This window comes from Acomys minous (genome assembly GCF_964271855.1).
Source record: "Acomys minous genome assembly, chromosome: 20".
Taxonomy (NCBI): domain Eukaryota; kingdom Metazoa; phylum Chordata; class Mammalia; order Rodentia; family Muridae; genus Acomys; species Acomys minous.
In genome coordinates this window covers 6,598,387-6,617,747 of record NC_140502.1, presented here as the reverse complement: position 1 = coordinate 6,617,747, position 19,361 = coordinate 6,598,387, and the positions used below count along the sequence as shown (strand labels likewise).

At 37.3% G+C, this 19,361-nt stretch overlaps 1 protein-coding gene across 1 annotated transcript; it reads right to left on the bottom strand.

The window, feature by feature from the left end:
- Positions 1-6,186: 6,186 nt before the first annotated feature.
- On the bottom strand, positions 6,187-18,623 carry LOC311590757 (vomeronasal type-2 receptor 116-like; the record flags this gene model as incomplete). Its single annotated transcript, XM_084770023.1, has 6 exons — positions 6,187-7,091; positions 9,556-9,679; positions 11,746-11,958; positions 13,289-14,101; positions 14,390-14,675; positions 18,511-18,623. 6 exons carry the CDS (start codon positions 18,621-18,623, stop codon positions 6,187-6,189), a joined length of 2,454 nt encoding a protein of 817 aa, XP_084626149.1.
- Positions 18,624-19,361: the final 738 nt, after the last annotated feature.

Here is a 19,361-nt window from a genome sequence, read left to right as displayed (position 1 = left end):
GAAACTTTGAAGATTCTAAAATATATTACAAATAACAAATGAATATGCTATGAATATGATATGAAGGTAAAGATCACAAAATGTTTGATGTTATTTTTTATTCATTTTATCATCTGTTGTGATCCATTAAATTTTATTACATGTATTGGTTATTATGAATAATGCTTAAATAAACACACCAGACAAGTATCTATGTTCACTGCTAACTTATTAAAATAAAAAATGTTCCATGAGAGGCTTAATGGAGCAAAACTTATTCCTACATTTGCCAAATAAAGTAGCTATATCCTGCTTACCACACTGGAGTCCTCAGTATCAACTCACACTAGTAACTCCCCTACTCTCACTAACCTATTTGGTCATTTTTATTTTTTAATAATTTGCTTAGATTATATCTCGAACGTTGTGTTTTCCTTTGTACCTTCCTGCTCCCCCTCTCTCTTTTACCCTCTTCCCTTCCCCTAGACCTGTGACAGAAAGATAACTCTTTCACACACCCTAAGATCATAGCCTATCAGGTCTCATCAAGATAACCTGCTTCCCCTTCTTCTAAGTGCCACCATGCTTCCCCAACAAGAGGAAGTGCTCAAATTAGGGGCACCAGTGTTCATGTCAGAGGCCGTCCCCACTCTCACCACAACCATGGAGAATGAGCTGTCCATTAGCTATATCTGATAAGAGTGTCTAGATTTCCTACATGCCTTGACCTTGCTTAGTCCAACAGTTTGAGCAGCAGCCCACTCCCTGAGTGTCTAGACCTGCAAGCATTGCAGTCTTCTTGTGGGATTCCTAGACTCTCTGGCAGCTTCTTTTTTTTTACTTTATTAATTTATTCTTGTTACATCTCAATGGTTATCCCACCTCTTGTATCCTCCCATTCTTCCCTCCCTCCCATTTTCCCCTTATTCCCCTCCCTTATGACTGTTCCTGAGGGGGATTTCTTCCCCCTGTATATGTTCGTAGGGTATCAAGTCTCTTCTTGGTAACCTGCTGTCCTTCCTCTGAGTGCCACAGGGTCTCCCCCTCCAGGGGACATGGTCAAAGTTGATGCACCAGAGTATGTGAGAAAGTAAGTGTCCAACAGTAGAAGAATGGATAAAGAAACTGTGGTACATATATACTATGGAATAGTATTCAGCTATTAAAAAAAGGAATTCCCAAAATTTGTGGATAAATGGATTCAGCTTCAAATGATCATAATGAGTGAGTTAACCCAGAAGCAGAAAGACTCAAATGGTATATACTCACTTATAACTGCATATTAGCCCAAGGGGCATGTTCCCAGAAAGCCTTCACTTACCAGGAAACTGAGACAGAGGGGAGGACATTCTAGTGGGACTCTAGATGAGAGAAGCATGGGAGAATGGCAAAGTAGAAGGATTAAGAGGGTCCTAGAAGCCTACAAGTAGAACATTATGATAGGCAGGTTTGGGCACAGGGGTCCCGCACAAACTAAGGCACCAGCCAAGGGGGATACAAGGGATGGGATAACCATTGAGATGTAACAAGAATAAATTAATAAAGTAAAAAATAATAGAATGAAAATACTCAAATGGATTAAATTTGGGCACTGATTTTTAGATATTCATCCAAAATGTGCTTTTTAAAAGAAGTTTAAATGGGAGGGAGGGAGAAATGGGAGGATACAAGGTAAGTGATAACCATTGAGATGTAATATGAATAAATTAATAAAATTTTTTAAAAAGAAAAAATAATACAGACGGTAAACCTTAAACCCCGACCAGATCTAGACAATGGACAGAACACTCTCCACAGTAGAGTGGACTCTCTGGAAGCTTCTATCTCTCCATTCTTCCACACCACTCTCACCTGGAGTTCACTAGAAAGTCCCACCATCTGATTCGATCCCCTGTGAATGGGCACTCTCAGAGGATATCCATGTCAGGCTAATATTCATTTATGAGTTAATATATGCTACACATATCTTTTGAGTCTGAGTTATCTCACTCAAGATAATAATTTGTAGTTTCACATACTTGCTTGCTAATTTCAATTTTTCCTTTCTTTTTAATAACTGAGTAATATTCCATTTTATAAATGGACCACAGTTTCTTTTTCCATTCTTTAAATGAAGGACATCTAGGGAGTTTCACAATTCTGGCTATTATGATTAAGGCTGCCATCAACATACTTGACCAAATTTCCTTCTTGTGTGGTTGAACATCTTTTGGATATTTGGCAAGAAGTGTCCTAGGTGGGTCTTGAGGTAGCATTACTCCTAACTTTCTGAGAAAGTGCCAGATTGATTTCTAAAGCGGGTGCACAAGTTTGCACTCATACACACAGTGGAAGTGTATTCCTCCTCTTTCTACACATCCTCACCACCATGCACTGTCACTTGAATTTTTGAACTTAGCCATTCTGATGAACGTAAGTTGGAATCTCAGAGCCATTTTGATTTGCATTTCTCTAATGACTAAGGAGGTAGAGCATGTCTTTAAGTGTTTTTCAGCCATTCAATATTCCTCTGCTGAGAATTCTCTTTTAAGAGCTGACCCTCATTTCTTAATTATGTTGCTTTTATTGGTGATGTTGAATTTATTGAGTTCTTTGTAAATTTTGGATATTATTTGTCAGGTGTAGGATTGGTGGTGGTCTTTTCCTAGGATGTAGGCTCTTGTTTTGTCCTGTTGACAATGCCCTTTGCCTTACAGAAGATTTTCAAATTCATGATGTCCCATTTATTAATTGTGACCTTAGAGCCTGACCTGTTTGTGTCATCTCAGGAAGTTTCCCCCTGTGACAATAGATTAAGGCACTTTCAAATTTTTTCTTCTGACAGATTCAGTGTGTCTCTTTTTAGTGTTGAGGTTTTTAATACACTTGACCTGTAGTTTTGTTCAGGGTTATAAATATGGACCTTTTTGCACTTCTCAATGTGTAGACATGCAGTTAGAGTAGCACCATTTGTTGAAAACCCTATGTGTTTCTATGGTATGGGTTTTGCTTCTCTGTAAAAACTCAAGTGTCTACAGGTGTGAGTATTTATTTCAGGGTCTTTGATTTGATTCCATTGAGGAACCAGCATATTTCTATTCCAGGACCATGTTGTTTTTATTACTGTTGTTGTATAGCACAGCTTGAGATCTGGGGTAGAGTTTCCTTCACAAGGTATTTTATGGCAAAGTATGGTTTTAGCTACTCTTGGTTTTCTGTTTTTCCATATGAATTTGAGAATTGATCTTTCAATGTCTGTAAGATATTCTATAGCTATTTTGATGGAAATTGCATTGAATCTATTGATTTCTTTTGGTAACATGTCCAGTTTCACTATGTTGATTCCTCTCAACCATGGACAGGGAAAACCTTTCCATCTTCTAATATCTTCTTCTATTACTTTTTGAGATTTGAAGTTTTAAGATTGTTTTGCAAGGGATCACATGTCTTACATGATCCAGCCTTGTTTTAGTAGGATATCTGCATTCTGATGAATCTGTATTTCCCTGGGTTTTGTGGAGTATGTTCCTATGCTATTCATTAACCATCTAGTTTTCCCTGGTTGTGGCACACTTGAAGATTCGTGGTAGTCCTTGGTGGCTGATGCTTCTGCAATTGTACGTAGAGTTGGGCCCTGGGAATTGGCATGATGTGCTGCTGGTAGCTAGTCCCTGTTGGTACTGCCAAGGAAGTCCCTGATATCTGCCACCTCTGAGATTGCAGGCAGACCTGGGACCCTGAAGGCAGTACATGGAAGTTGAGAGGTAGATCTCACAGTTGCTGGCAATCTCCTATGAATGCTGCCTCTGGAGGTGCAGACATAGCTGCGGCCATGGTAATCATGCAAAGAGGACACAGAGAAGTCCTCATCTCTTCTGATAGACCCCAATGACTGATGTCTCAGCAATTGCAGATAGAGCAGGCGATTGGGTACTGGCATGCAAAGATCAAGGACATGCCTCACTACTGTTGGTTGTCCCCAATGTCTTTCACCTCTGGAACTGAAGGCAGAGTGATCCTGAGATTGCCTGAGTCTGCCACCTTTGGAATACAAATGGGTGGAACTAGAAAAGATCATTCAGTATGAGGTAACCTAGACCCAGAAAGACAGATATGGTATATAGTCATAAGGAGAATTAGCCATATAGTTCATGATACCCATACTACAATTCATAGACTGTGTACTGGTGGGGAGATATGAGATCAGATCCACACTCTCACATCCCACTGGGCCCACTGACTCTGATGCTATTACTGTGTGACTCACACAAAAGTGAGAGGTAGGGAGAGGATGCAGGTGAGGCTTTGTATTTTGTGTAGGTATGGTTGCCAGCACCTGGGTCTTTCTGTGGACTCATGGGTGGGTGTGAGGTCAGATCCACCTGTTTTCCTGAGATTTTTCTAGGAGACCATCTCTGGAGTTCGGCGCTTTAGCATGCACAGTTCAGTCCCAGATACCAAGTCCATACTATAGAGCACAGCTGCAGATCGTCAGAGCGGGTGCACACCCAGACTCTAGGGACTGTCTCCTTGCCCTCCGGGGGCCAGTTGAAAGACCAGAGGCCACACCCACCTGTGCTCTGCACTTTGTGGACCCATTTCACCTAAGGCTCTTCAGGATTTGTGAGTCTGTAGGCTCCATCTTGCAGTGCTCGGGATCACCATCTTGGATCTTCCTGAAAAGAGGCTTGCTTTCGCAGACTCTTTAAAATATTATCCTACAATGTTTTAAAGACTACATGTTTTCAGTTATATATGTCAATGTGTGTATACATGTTTGTTTGTTTTTGTTTGTGTGTGTTCTCTTTTTTTGTTTTGTTTTGGTTTGGTTTGTGAGACAATTTTTCTCTGTGTAGTCTTCGATGTCCTGGACTCACTTTGTAGACCAGGATAGCCTCGACCTCTCAGAGATCCACCTGCCTTTCCCTCCCAAGTACTGGGATAAAGGCGTGTGCCACCATTCCTGGCTGTGTGTGAATTTTCAAATCTTGTTTTGTACACAGGTGAGCTCACATAACCATATAAGCCAGAAGAGGACATCTTATTCTTTGGAGCTATTGTAACATAGTGTTGATAACATAATTTTTTCAAGGATGAGCAATGAATCAGGCCTTATTACAGAGCGAGGTATGTTATTAACTGAGAAGGGTAAGACACAAAGCCATCTTCTTTAGTATTCTTTATGTTTGTCAAACCATCATTCTTCTAAGTTTAAATCTTTGACTTCCTTGGATAACATCAATATTCCCTTACCTTCCCCTTGTAAGGAATAAAATTGGTTTACCTTCATGTGCAAACATGAGTTCACACTCCCACAAACTTCCTCAAATTTTTAATCACCATTCCACTGGCATCAAGGTCATTCTCCCAGAGATTATAAAGTTTGATTTGAGTTTGAATGTTTTTATTCTAAAGAAGAAAAGAACATTTGCACTCAGCACTATGCCCCAAGAGTTATAAATTGTGAAATAAGTAGATCAGGGCATGATAATATGGAAAACATAGAACTCCAGTAGCCATCATACTGCTATGGAACATCATTACAGGAAACAGTGATCATCATCCTAAGAAGAGACAGATCATGCTCTACAGCCCAATATTTGGTGGTTATATACCAAATTTATATTTCTCAGTTAGATTTCATTTACCAGTCAGACTACCGGGCACAGGCCAAGAATCAGTCCCTGGACAGATGCAACCCGTGACAATATTAATGATACTCTGCTGTGCTTGTAGACAGAAGCCTAACTGTGTTGTCTTTGAGAGGCTATGCTAAACACAGGTTGAAAACAAATGCTGAGACTCACAGCCAAACATTCGGTGATAATAGGGAGTCTTGTGGAACAGTGGGAGGAAGGAGAAATGGACTTGAGGTGACAGGAGTTCCCCAAAAAGATCAAAAGTACCAGCCATCCAGAGCACAGAGAGGCTTGCTGAGACTGAGGAAACAACCAAGGACAATGAATGAACTGGACATGTGCCAACTACATATATGTAGATGATGGACAGATCAGGCTTCATGTGGCACCTCTAGGAAGAAGTACAGGTACTGTTACTGATATGGATTATGATGCCAGAGTTTTGATCACTAGTCTGAGGCATAACAGAGAGGGGATGGAGAAAGGGAGAAAGGGTAGGACTGGAAGGAGAGTAAGGATAGAATCGATAAACACGATAAATGTTGGATAAATAAATTAATTTAACACAAAATATTCATGATATACCAACTTATGAATATGATTTCTCCCTGATCTTTTGAAGAGAATTTTTGTCGGGCCTTAATAATATTATGTAACACTTGGGAAGAAAGATGCAGCACAGCATGCCTGCACTGGAAGACAAGATGGAAAAAATCTCCACAGCCACCATGACCTTGCCCTTGGTGCTGTGGTAGACAGGGAGGAAAGTGATCCAAACAGTGCAAAACACCAGCATGCTGAATGTCAGAAACTTGGCTTCATTGAATGTGTCAGGCAGTTTCCTGGCCAAGAAAGCTACAGTGAAGCTTCCCAGGGCCAGGAAGCCTAAGTATCCTAGGACACAGTAAAATGCTATAACAGAACCCTTGTGGCAGACAATAATAATCTGGCCATGCTCAGAGTGTGCATCAGTATTAACAGAGGGAGGAGAAGCTCCTAGCCAGATTGAACAGAGAATAATTTGGATGAGTGTACAGAGAGGAATGATGTAGTTAAGAGTTCCTGAAACCAGAATGTACCTTATCCTTCTTGCAGGACCTGTGACTTTGAAGGCCAGAACCACTGTGATTGTTTTGGCTAACACACTGGAAATAGCCACAGTGAAAACAATTCCAAATGTGATTTGCTGCAGGATGCAGGAGATTGAGTTTGGAAGGCCAATGAAGAGCAAGGAACAGAGGAAACAGAACATGAGTGACAAGAGTAAGATGTAGCTGAGAGCACGGTTATTGGCCTTCACAATGGCTGTGTCATTGTGCTTCAAAAATACTACAAGAACCAGAGCTGTGAGGGCAGAGAAGCACAAGGCCATTAAGGCCAGAGCCATCCCCAAGGGGTCTTCATAGCTCAGAAAGATCACAGCTTTGTGGCTGCAGTGATTCTGCTCTGTGTTGGCATACTCGTTCTCTGGACACTTCACACACTGATCCATGTCTGAATGAGAAAGGACAGATTCGTTAGTGCAGCTTCAGCAGTTTATGGACAAGACGTTTCAGTAAGTCTCTTGAAGATGATTTGCAATACCTACATTTTATTCCTGATAATATAATTGAAGGACATTGCTGTACAGCAAAGTTTACATTTATTAATTCTTATCTTCTCTGAGAAAAAAACTGAACCATCATTTGTCTATTTAACTCTGTTGATGAGAACATTTACCATATTTTCTTAATGCATAGATTTCTTATATTATTTGGAATGTTGTCATGAGATGAATTATCTGGTAAATTCATAAAATCAAATATTAACCACAGAATGGTTGAGTGTGTTTTAAAATCACCAACCCCATACATTCATTGCCTCATAAGTTCATTTACTGTTTAATTAATGCTATCTTTAAGGGAGATGGAGACTGGCTTCTACTTGGGCAAGACCTGTCATAGTTTTTCTTGTTCCAAGTTACCAACCTGAAGTTATTGATATAAAAGGAATAGTAAAAGAAATTATCAGGGTTATGGGTGTGTGTGTGTATGTGTGTGTGTGTGTGTTTCCATATGAAAGAAACAGGTGAGCTCATAAATTTGAAAATAATTTGATTTATATGGAAGAAGTAGGAGTGTGAGTGTGAGAAGTAAAATTTATATAAATGTAGTATTAATGATTGAAAAACGTACAAAATAATTAACATATCCTTATATATGTTGTCATCGACTGTGTAAAGAATTCTTCAATCTAGTTTATGAAAAGCACTAGGTGTCTACTGAAGATCAATACCTCTCCAAACTGAGCACTACAAAGCCCTTCATCTTGATCCCATCTTTGTGGGATATATCCTGCACATTCCTACTTCCCTAATTCCAATCTGTATGACACACAGACTCTGAATATATGCTAGGATAAAATATATATTGATAAACATCATGACCAAAATGAAGTAAGTTCCATTAAGCAAGAGTTGTGGCCCAGATATTATGTGTAGAACAAAATACCTCATTCACAATATGATTTTCCAAAATGGCATCCTCAGGAAACTTGATAGCAATTGTGATGATTCAATTGATAATTCAGAGACTTATGGTGTGCTTTCAGATTTAAAAATCTTTTTTATGTAAAACAATAGATTTCTGGACAACTATAATTGGTTAATTTGCTTGAAAAGCTAGAAAGTTGGCTTAACAATGAAGAGAATGTTCTGCTCCTTCATTAAACCTGTGTTCACTTCCAGAACCCATTTGAGGTGTTTAACAACTGCCTGCAAGTATAACTATAGCTTTCTTAGTTTCCTCTCATCTGCATCTGCTCTTGAGAACATATACCCTCCCAATTCACACATAACATTAATAAAGAAATAATAAAATTTTGTAGTTATTGATGTAACTACCCCTAATTATTGTTATTTTTCTGATTAAGACAATTTTATTACAGTCTGTTTCATACATTTGCAGTATATTGGAATGCCTAAATGTCAGAAGCCATTTTCTAGGAGTCGTTTGACTCATTTTGCTATAAGAAGAGTCTTGGGGATGAAGTACAGTCATCATTCTTGGTGGCAAAAGATTTAAATGTTGAGCCATCTCACTGTCCAGAAGTATGTTTTTAAAACTTCCATTTCATTACAGAGTATGAAGGCATAGGGTGAGAGAAACTATTCATTGGCCATTTGCATTTAGCCAAGCATAAACATATAATCATTTGATTAAAGGGACTCTGTAGGTAGCAATAAAAATTTAATATTTGTGACTAATTGTTTTCAATACAAAACCACTCTAATTTATTCTTTCATGAAATCAATTGGGTGCTGTATATAAAATATTTTTATAAGACCCTTTATATTTTATAGATTATATGTCAACACTTACCCCTACTTTATTAGAAACAAATTACCTCAGACACTTGAAAATGGGCTTCTAGATATTATATGAATTCTCTCTCTTACATATCAGTTTCTGATAATTTTATAGGTACTATTTTTTTTACCTCTATGCTAATTTTCCTAAGGATACAAATATAGTTTCCCCACCCCATTACCCAGTCCAGGCAATCTTTTGCCCTATCTGTTCTGTATGGTGTTAGGAACATAGATGGTTTGCATAGACATATGTAGGGAGACATACATATGTTCAAAAAGAATATGTGCATATTTGAAAGATTAATGACTGGAATGTTTCCTCCATGTAGTTATAGAGAATAATCACGAGGAAAGATCTTGTGTACAATTGCTCACACCGCAGTTTTATTATGAAAATTGTCTCTTTGAGAAAATGTCATACGACATAAATTTTCAATGGATCAAAATGTACATTTAGGCATAAGGTGCGGTTTATCGTTGTACTTCTATAAAGACTAATGGAGGAAATTGTATATTTTATTTTTGCAGTTGCTTTTTAGACTCCCTCAGCTTTTTTTTTGTGGAGAGGATTACCATTGTGAAGGCTTTACCACAGCAGCATACACTCACTTGTTCCATTAGAAATTTCATTTTCTGGGCAGTGGATACAAATAAAGCAGCAGGCTGACATTCCCTCCTGCCTGAATTGTCTGAATCCAGGACCACAATCAGCACTGCATACAGAGGGTAGCATCTGAGAAAGTAATATACATGCTAATATCAGAAGTTTTATCTACTTCTGTCATAACTACATTGTATTAGCATGTTAATGCATCAATAAGATTATTTTATACACAAAAACTTAGAGACCATATTTCACTTAGCATTTTGTATAATGCCAAACATATGAATCTATTTAATGAAATGGATGAAAAATTGAGATTATTACCAAATCTTAGCAATCCAGGAAAACACAACTTTTAGTTTACTTTGTGGAAACAGGACAGAAATTGTAACCTGGTTTTCTAGTTAATTTTCATTAAGCTGACACAAAGAACAGTGAAATGACAGGATTAGGAGAATCTTAAGTGAGGAATTCTCTCTAACAGAATAGCCTCTTTTCATATCTCTGAGGCATTTTATTAATTGGTATGCATTGGATGAATGCCTAGTTTACTATTGAAAATATTGTCCCTAGGCAAGTATGCATCAGAAATCAAATAGAGCAAGCCAGTAAGCAATGATCCTTCAGGGTCTATGCTCTAGTTTCAGTCTCCAAATTCCTTCCTTATCTTCCCTTGACTGTAATCAATGAGCCAAATCATTCATTTTTCCTCATTTTGACATGGTCAATGCTTAATCACAGCAATGGTTTAACAAGTTATGAGTAAAGCAAATCTGAAACGGGTGAACTATCTACTCAAATCTCAGATAACAAACATATCCTCCAATAAATTAAGACTGCAAATATGACAAACTGAGTGTAAAGATAGTGAGAATGTGTGAAAATACAGACCCTGGTGTATTGCTAGTGAAAAAGTGCTGAGTTGATGTGTAGGAAGCTAGAATTTGGAATGTCTCCTGAAATCTGAAGAGTTTACAGAGCCTGTGAGTACTGGGAGAACCTGAGTACAACTTAGTTTGTGTAAAGTTAGTGAATGATTTCTTAAGTTAAAAGAAAAACGTATTTGCATTAGACTGAACCTGATGATGGGACTGTATATGCTGCATCAGAAATTTGCTGATTCTTACAGGCTCACTTTGAATCCTTAATTCAGTATTAAGGTCTATGTGAAAACCACACTGTCACTCATACACAGTCTAATCTCATATTCTCCCCAGACACAGTTAACTACAACTCTTCCTGTGGAAGAGAAAAGGGTCTCACTATGTAGCACTGGGATACCTCAACTCACTATGTAGAACAGGGAACATTTCCTTCTCTCTTTTTGCATATATTTTTGTGAGGACCACAATTGAGCCATGCTAAATTCAGCCATGTTAGAAATTCTGTGCTTTGGATGCAGGCTGTGACTTTTGAGTTGTTTACCTTTGCTCAAGGAGGTCTTGTGTTCTAGGCTATCTTTGGATTATCTACCTTTGCAAGAAAAAAGGAAGTCCTTACAGGGAACTACCCAGAGGATTAAGCAAGTTCTTACAGGGAACTATTCAGGAGATTGTGTTCTTGCCTGGGGGCTAGGGAAAGTGGGATCCTGTTGACCTTGCTATATAAAGTCTTACTCCTCAGCATTAAAGAGTGTCTTGATCAGAAATTTCCAGACATGTTTCAATTTTCTTGCATCTCTCTTCCAATTTTCAATCCCCACTCCCTCTTTCAGGTGAACCCTGCTTCGATTCGTTCCATGGGCCAGGACATATTTTCACATTTATTTTGGTACTTGGTAAGATTCTAATGACAATTTTGAAGAAGAGTGGAGACAGTGCATATTGCTGTTCAAATTCTGGTCAGTTTGTTAAGGCTCTTCAACATCATTTTTAAATATTCTCCATAAGTGAGAAAATCACTATAGAGTATAAGAATGGTACCTCAAGATTATTGCTTATTTTATAGAAATAATATCTATGAATCTTCAAACATCATTTTATGTTCATATTAAAAACAAAACAGGTTCTAAAAAAATGAAAAACTGTATTCATTGCATGATTAAATTCATTAAGGAGTTAATAATAATGTCACATCAAAATAGAAAAAAAATAATATGGAAGGCTAGAAATAGGTTCCTTATGTCACAGTTTATTTCATATCACTAAGTTACAAGAAAGCATAAATGCAAATTTGTACAGTTATGTCAAACTTACCTGTCTACTTCCTGAGGCCCACTCTAGCATGTCTTCAGAAAAATGGAGCTGTTGTCCATGTGGAAAATAGGGGCTAAACTTTCCTATCTTCACTTTAAGTCCAACACCATTGGGGGAATTCCTAATGTGATAGATGTCACACTCTTTCTGGTTCATATTCACTTTGTCACCAACAGGATTAGTGAAGTGGCTCTTTCTCAGCAAGGAGTGTATCTGAAAGACAGGAATAATTCTACACTCAATAAACCTTTCCTTGATGAGAGAAAACATTCTGATTTCATCTGAAAGACAATTTGTTAAAGGTGTCTGGATGGAAATCTTAATGAGAGTGAAATGATATATTAACTTATCATAACATTTGCTGAATTTAATTCTCTTAAAGCAACCTAAAAAAGAAAAGCTTAGACATACATGTATTCATCAAAGATGTACAACACACAAATATGTGCATACAAAGACCTACATCCATACATAGATGCACACATAATATATCAACACACATTTACTTACACACACATCAACATAATGTCCAGAGATGAACATATGGACACAAACATACACAAATACAGAAATGCACAAAACACATACATAGGCACACACATGTATGCACAGACATATAAACACAAAATGACCCGATGGAATACAAACACCTACACAGATATATTGACTCATACACAGATTCATGCTCACAACATTCAAAGATGGACACACACACACAGTAACACAGATATACATATGTGCAGTCAAGTACACAGAAACACGCAAAACATAGAGTGACGAACATGCAGACACATACACTGACATATACCTCAAAAAATACACAAAGACTAAAATAAACAGGCACTAACATAAAGTCCAATTTATGTTAACTTTTCCAGACAGACACACAGAGTCAGTTGGCCAGAAACACAGACATGCATGCACATACACACACATATATATGTGGGTATATCTCTCTGTGTATGTATACATATATACATATATATACACATATATATATATGTGTTTGTGTATGTTTCTGTATACCAATGTACAGTGCCAAACATACATTCAAGCCCATGAACATACATGTATGTACTGAACTGATTCACAGCAGTATTTTCTGTATAATTACACTCAGCCTGTGAGGAAGGTCCTCAGACGCTAACATTTAGACAGAATCAATTGTTAAAACTTGAGAAATGCATCCTAGTACTTATTACCACAAATTTTACAGTTAACGAAAGAAACACTCATCATCTCATCATTTATCGCATAAATGAGGAAGTTCGAATTATGTCTACAGCATAGAAAAGGTTTGATTATATGGATTATTTGTATATCTATTAAAAAAGCATTGATTTTCATTAATAGTGTCTCCCACTTCAGTGCCTTTATATTGAAGATATATACAAATCTCTAGACTTACTTTGCCAGGATCAAACAGTTTAGAATCATAGTTTTGGGAGGAATATTTCCTAGTCCATTTCCACTCAATTGGGAGTTCTGAGTGATTCCTAAAACTGTATTATTTACACAATAATCATCCAAGAAGAAACACTACCTTCAAGCAGTGATAATCTGGTTCTTTCCCCTTGTCAATTAGGTGATTGTTTACCAGGTGAGGAAACATATCAGGAAGGACATGGGCCACAAAATACACAGCATTGTATATTTCATAATTGCTATCACTAAAGGCCATATCAAAAGTCTGTGCCATTAGCCATTCCGATGAGGCATTGAATGAGCAGTTCTTCATTGTCTTACTGTTAGATGCTGAGGCTTCGCAGTTAAAATCCATCCACTCTTGGCTTGCCAGATATTTATCTGAGTATTTGAGAGGGTTCACTGTCTGCACAAAATTTTTAAAACCAGAAATCTTACCATGATAATGTGCAAATGCAAGAATCCCATGGAATGAGTCAGGTGTGGAGTCTCCCTTTCCTGTAGTAACATCCCATTGAGATGTGGTGATCCATATTTTCTGTATCCCCTCAGATTCCCAACTTCTAAAACTCAAAGCTAGAGTACTGTCTGAGTTGCCATAAATGATAACAACTTTTGTGGACGATGTCACGATTTGGTTGTAATACACTTCAGCTCTTGACATGTATAACTGCATATTGACAGGGATTACACTCATGAAGGCAAAGCAGATTGTATTTTTTTCCATCTCTCTTCTCAAATATGAGAGAAATTGGATGCCCTGATCATTGTCTGAGATGGCTAGACCGACCCAGTTCCAGCTGTAGTAAAGTAAGAAGGAGACCATGGCCAAGGCGAGTGATGTATCCTCATGGGCCATCTGATGCAGGCAGGGGAATTGTACGTGGTCATTCAAGACAGGATGAAAAGTGCCATAAGTAAGGTGAAGTACCTAGGCCACAGGGAGCAGCATGAGGTAGGATGCCTTCCTAAGAACTTGTAAACATGTTCCTATCTGTAATAGTTCTATAAATCCCCCTTACTTATTATTTCTCCTCTTATCTCTATTTCATACAAATAAATATAGAATCCCCTTCAAGTGTCTGAATAAATCCATTTAACTGCACACATTGAAAAAAGGCCAGTAAGACCAGTCTCCTACTTGCACCCTTCTTAACACCTTGTTAATGCAACCAACAGATACATAATTTCATTAATTTTCACCACACAGACATCTCACCTTATCATATTTGAAGCTGGAATAAAACGTGTGAAATATCACAGATGTTTCCCAGTTTGGTCCTGTGAGCACTATTGTAGCTTTTACCTCATGGCCACAGTCATAATTAGGAAAACTGTTATGACTTTTTTGAAAAAACTGAAGGATATTATATAGTTCTGATCTGGTTAGACATTGTAGAAAATTAAATATTAAAGACGTATTTGGTAGAAGATGAGGGTTTCTGTTGACTTCATCCATTGAGAAAGCCAAGGCCAGAGCAAACTTTTGGTTTTCATCTTCTGTTCTATAAAAGGGTAAAATATTTATTATAGATAACGGTCTACACAGGATCATTTGAAATCAATACAATGGCTATGCAGTGCTTGATTAAATTGTCCCCCACTGCTAAAGTTTGAAGCAAACACCCATTGTAATGAGGATGGGATGACATAAGATTCTGGAATGTTAGAAAATCTATATATTTTAATGTGAGTTCATCTCACCAAAATAAGCATTTTCCAGAGAAGGCATTATGCACCTGTGGTTGTTGAGTGCTTGTGCAGAAGGTAAAAATAAGACAACACTTTGTTCAAACTTCAAATCTGATCATGTATTCCTTTTTTAATTATTCAGAAATGTCAAAAATACACATGATGTGTGACTCCCTGAGTTTCTCATATTTCCTTATGAAATTAACTGAATTGCCTGGGGTAGTGGATGAATGACTGATGAATGAATGGACAGAGTGTTTCTCCAGCCACGTTTGGCTCCTGTACTAAAAATTCATTATAATTAGTGGCCGTATGTTAAACATATTTCCACACATCCATCTTCATATTTTTCTTAACCCTGTAGATTATTTTTAAAGGCAGAATATTTTTTAATAATTTCACACATCACAGATGCATTTTTAAAAAGATGTATGTTTGACTTTTGAAATCAATCAATCCCCTTCTCAGAAAACTCAACATCCAACAGTATAATACCTGGGGATAACCCATGGACACTTGCTCAACTATGGTCATATCAGCTTTATTCAAAACAGCCAGAATCCAAAAAAAACCATATATATATATATATATATATATATATATATATATATATATATCCATCAAATAAAGAATGGAGAATAAAACTGTGCTACATTTATACAATGATATACTACTTAGATACTAAAACCAAGAAAATCACAAAATTTACAGGTTAGTAGTTGTAACTAGAAAAGATCATCCTGAGTGGTAATCCGGCCATGAAAGACATACATGGTATGTACTAATTTAGCCATATAGTACAGGATAAACTTATTAGAGTTCACAGACCCAAAGAAAATAAGTAAGAAGGAGGAGCCAAGAGAGAATGCTTAATTCTCACTCAGAAGCAGAAATGGAATAGACAGCCAAAAAAGTTGAAGATAGGGTTCAAGGTAGGAGAGGGAGCATAGAGAGAAATGAAGGTGGATGTCAGACTTGAGGCAGCTGTTGCAGGAGGACAGAGGGCCTCAAGGGAAGAAAGAAACTGGATGTGGACATCTGTCTGTCAAGATGGAGAACTAAGACAGGATAGGTTCTGGGATAATATGGAAGGTGACTCTAGCTGTAATTCCTAGTAGAAGGTCATGGGACATAGAGGACATCCTCTAACTAGATAGAACTCCGAGTTGAGGGAGGAGGACAGCAATCTACACACAACAACTTTGATGCAAATTCCCCCCCCCTACAAGACATGCAGTGATAAATATGGAGCAGAGAATGAGGGAATGTCCATCCAATACCGAGTCAAAACTGAGACACAGCCATCAGTGAATCAAAACTGATGCTGATAATCACAGCTAAATGTTGGCCAAAGTGTTGTGAGTCTTGTGAAAAAGCAAGGGAGAGGAAGGATAAAAGGACCAAGGAGTGACATGTGCTCCACAAGAAAAATAACAGTGTTAACTCATGAAGGAAACAAAATGTCTTGTGGAGACTGACTCACCAACCAAGCGCCATGCATAGACTGGACCTAGGACCCATAAACAGATGTAGCAAATGGGCAGCTCAGGCTTCATGTACGTCCCCTAGTATGGGTACTCTGGGTTGCATCTAACCTGAACTCTGTTGACTGTTTTCTAACTCTTTCCCCTGGTGGAGTTTCATTGTCAGGCCACAGGGGAAGAGGACACATTCAGTCCTGATGTGATTGATTAGTTGGGATAGGTTGGTAGTGCTGCTCCCCTCTCTGAAGAACAGAAATAGATATAAAGTGGAGGGAGGGAGAATGGTAACAAGAATGGAGGAGGTAGGAGGCTATGATTGGAGGTAAAATAAATGAATAGATATATTAATTAAAAGATGTATGTGTGTATGAATCCCGGAGAATTAACATTAGTAATGCTTATTTATGCCATAGTAATGTAACTGATCCCACAATTTTGAATGAGGTTTTGCTCTAGCCTACATCTTCAATTCCACCAGAATAAACCTTCTCCAGACATGCATGCACAGATTAAGTGTAGACGCATATATCTCAGGATCATTCACTTACTTTATCTCTAAAATGAGCATATGTGATTCACATTTGACAAATAGTGCGTTTTCTCTTATCATAAACATATTTTGACCATACTTCCAGTTACACTATCAGAACACTAGCATCCAACTGAGAATTAGATACATCTGAAAATTACAGAAAGATTTCTTTGTGCCAACATTATATGTTTTTAAAATAAAATCTAAAGAGTAAAGCATATGATGAATCTTTCTGCTATCCTTTTAATAAAGTTGGGCAAAAATTAATTTGGAATATAAGATCTTTTTTGCTTCTCTTTATGGGAAGAATAATTTCTCCTGACTATTCCTAGTAATTTTATATCATCTGAAGAACAAACATAAGACACAACCCCTCATTCTTAATGATTCATTCAGATTTAAATATAATTAGTTTTCCACTTAGAAATTGTTCCTTTGTGGTATCATTGTCTACAAAGTAGCCCATTCTAGAATAAGCTTTATTACCACACAGAAAATTGATATTGAAATTTTCATTGGCACACAATATGATTTTGAGACTAGAATTTGTGCGACTCAAATACTAACTCATGCATGTTAAACATAAGAAACACCAGTTACTGAAGCTGTCAGAGTAGACTAGTAGTATAAAGTGCTGTGCTTGAAAAGAACTAACAGAAACTCATAAATCCAAAATGTGTACAGTAACCACATGGCAAAATATGCAACTGTACTTAGTAAACTAATGAAAGAGAAACATAAGTGGCAAGTGTGATAAAAGTGTCAGAAAATAAGCAACTTAGACATAAAAAGAAGACATATAATTTTTAAATAAATAAGAGATGAGCTGCTGGGAAACTCCTCTAATCCATTTTCAGCCACTGTCAACTAGACATGCTACAAATGCAATTCAGTCTAGTGACAAGGAAAGTAAATTGTCACAACTAGTAGTGATAGCCTCACTTTTCAAGCATAAAATATACAGTCTAAACATTCCTTCTCAATGTTAAAGAGAGAGTAAAGAACTGGGATTTATAATACAAAAAGTCAGTGGTTGCATATGTATACAAGTTATGATGGTAATATAAGGGCTAGTTAAATTCACATTAGACAGAAATGCTACTTAAACTCTTGATGCAGGTTCAGAAGTCATAGTGTTACCACATCCAGAGAATTTCAGAGAAGAATTGAACATCTGTGTGAAAGCTCTCTGTACCTAGGTGTAGTTTAAACATTAGAGGCCCCAGCACATGTACTGGTAGCTACATACTGACAGAAAAGTTATCTGTACCTTCTCAGAGTGAAATTTATGTAAATAGTATGGGATATTTTTTTATAATAAAGCACTGAATATTGTGTTTTGTAAACTGTTAATGGGGGAGCTAATCCTGGAGATCACGGTAAAGATTCCTGTGTTCACTAAGTGTCTAGCCTTGAAATCAGGAAGCTAACTGGAAGAAACATAAAATACTGTATTTACCAATTTAAAGTCATAAAATAGCATTAAGTTTATAACAGAATTCAGAGTTGTTTAATGGTGAACACAATGGAAGAACAAGACAGAGCATTCAAAGCATTGTTCATGTCTCATCTTTACACCCCCCTGAAATATGTGAGAGGAAATCTGCATTAAAAAAATACAACAGCACTTACAGCATATTCAGAAGGTTGCTAAAATAGTCTTCTTTCACAGGCCCTTGCACAGTGTGAAGAGCGATGACACAAGCTGTCATAAAGTTTCCATCCTCTTTTACATTCTGCCTCATTCTCCAAAAGCACCTGGAAGGAATGGAACTGGCCATGAGAACAGCAATGTTCAGAAGCAAGTATAACAAAGACAAAGTGAACATCTTTGTCCTACTGTAAACCTGTGTATTATGGATTGTGAAGTGTCATGCATATCAGCCTATCAGATGGGCACCCATGTGTACCTACCCTCTTTTATATTTCTGGACAATGGAAAGTCTACTTGCACATTCATGATTTCTTTTTTCCCCTAGGCCCTTTCTTGTTCTTGGAGTAATCTTCCCTGCGGCTTGTCATCTGAGGTCCACAGTCCATGTGATAAACATGAGTTGATAAATATATATCACAATAGTTCTGTCTCTGGTTCCATGACATCATTCATGTTTACAGCAGTAAGATCCCTAGGCAGAGGCCCTTTTATTAAAATTTGGTATCAGACCTATATTAAAAATATGTTTGTGTGAATACCACTAAAACTATGTCACTAGATGTTTTTTAGATGATTCACAGTGAAACATAAGTTATTGATTCAGGAGTGAGACACTCTTGAGTATTGCTGTATCCAAAAATCATTCACCGGCTCACAAAATGGCAGATAATTTGCATGTTAAATATTGATTTTTAAATCTTAAACAAGATCTAGAAAGAATTTCAGATGCTTTTGTATCATTTCAAGTATTAAATAAGATGTATCACTCCATTAACACCTACAATATTAATGAGAAACTAAGTTAAATATTTGAGTTCTAACACATGAT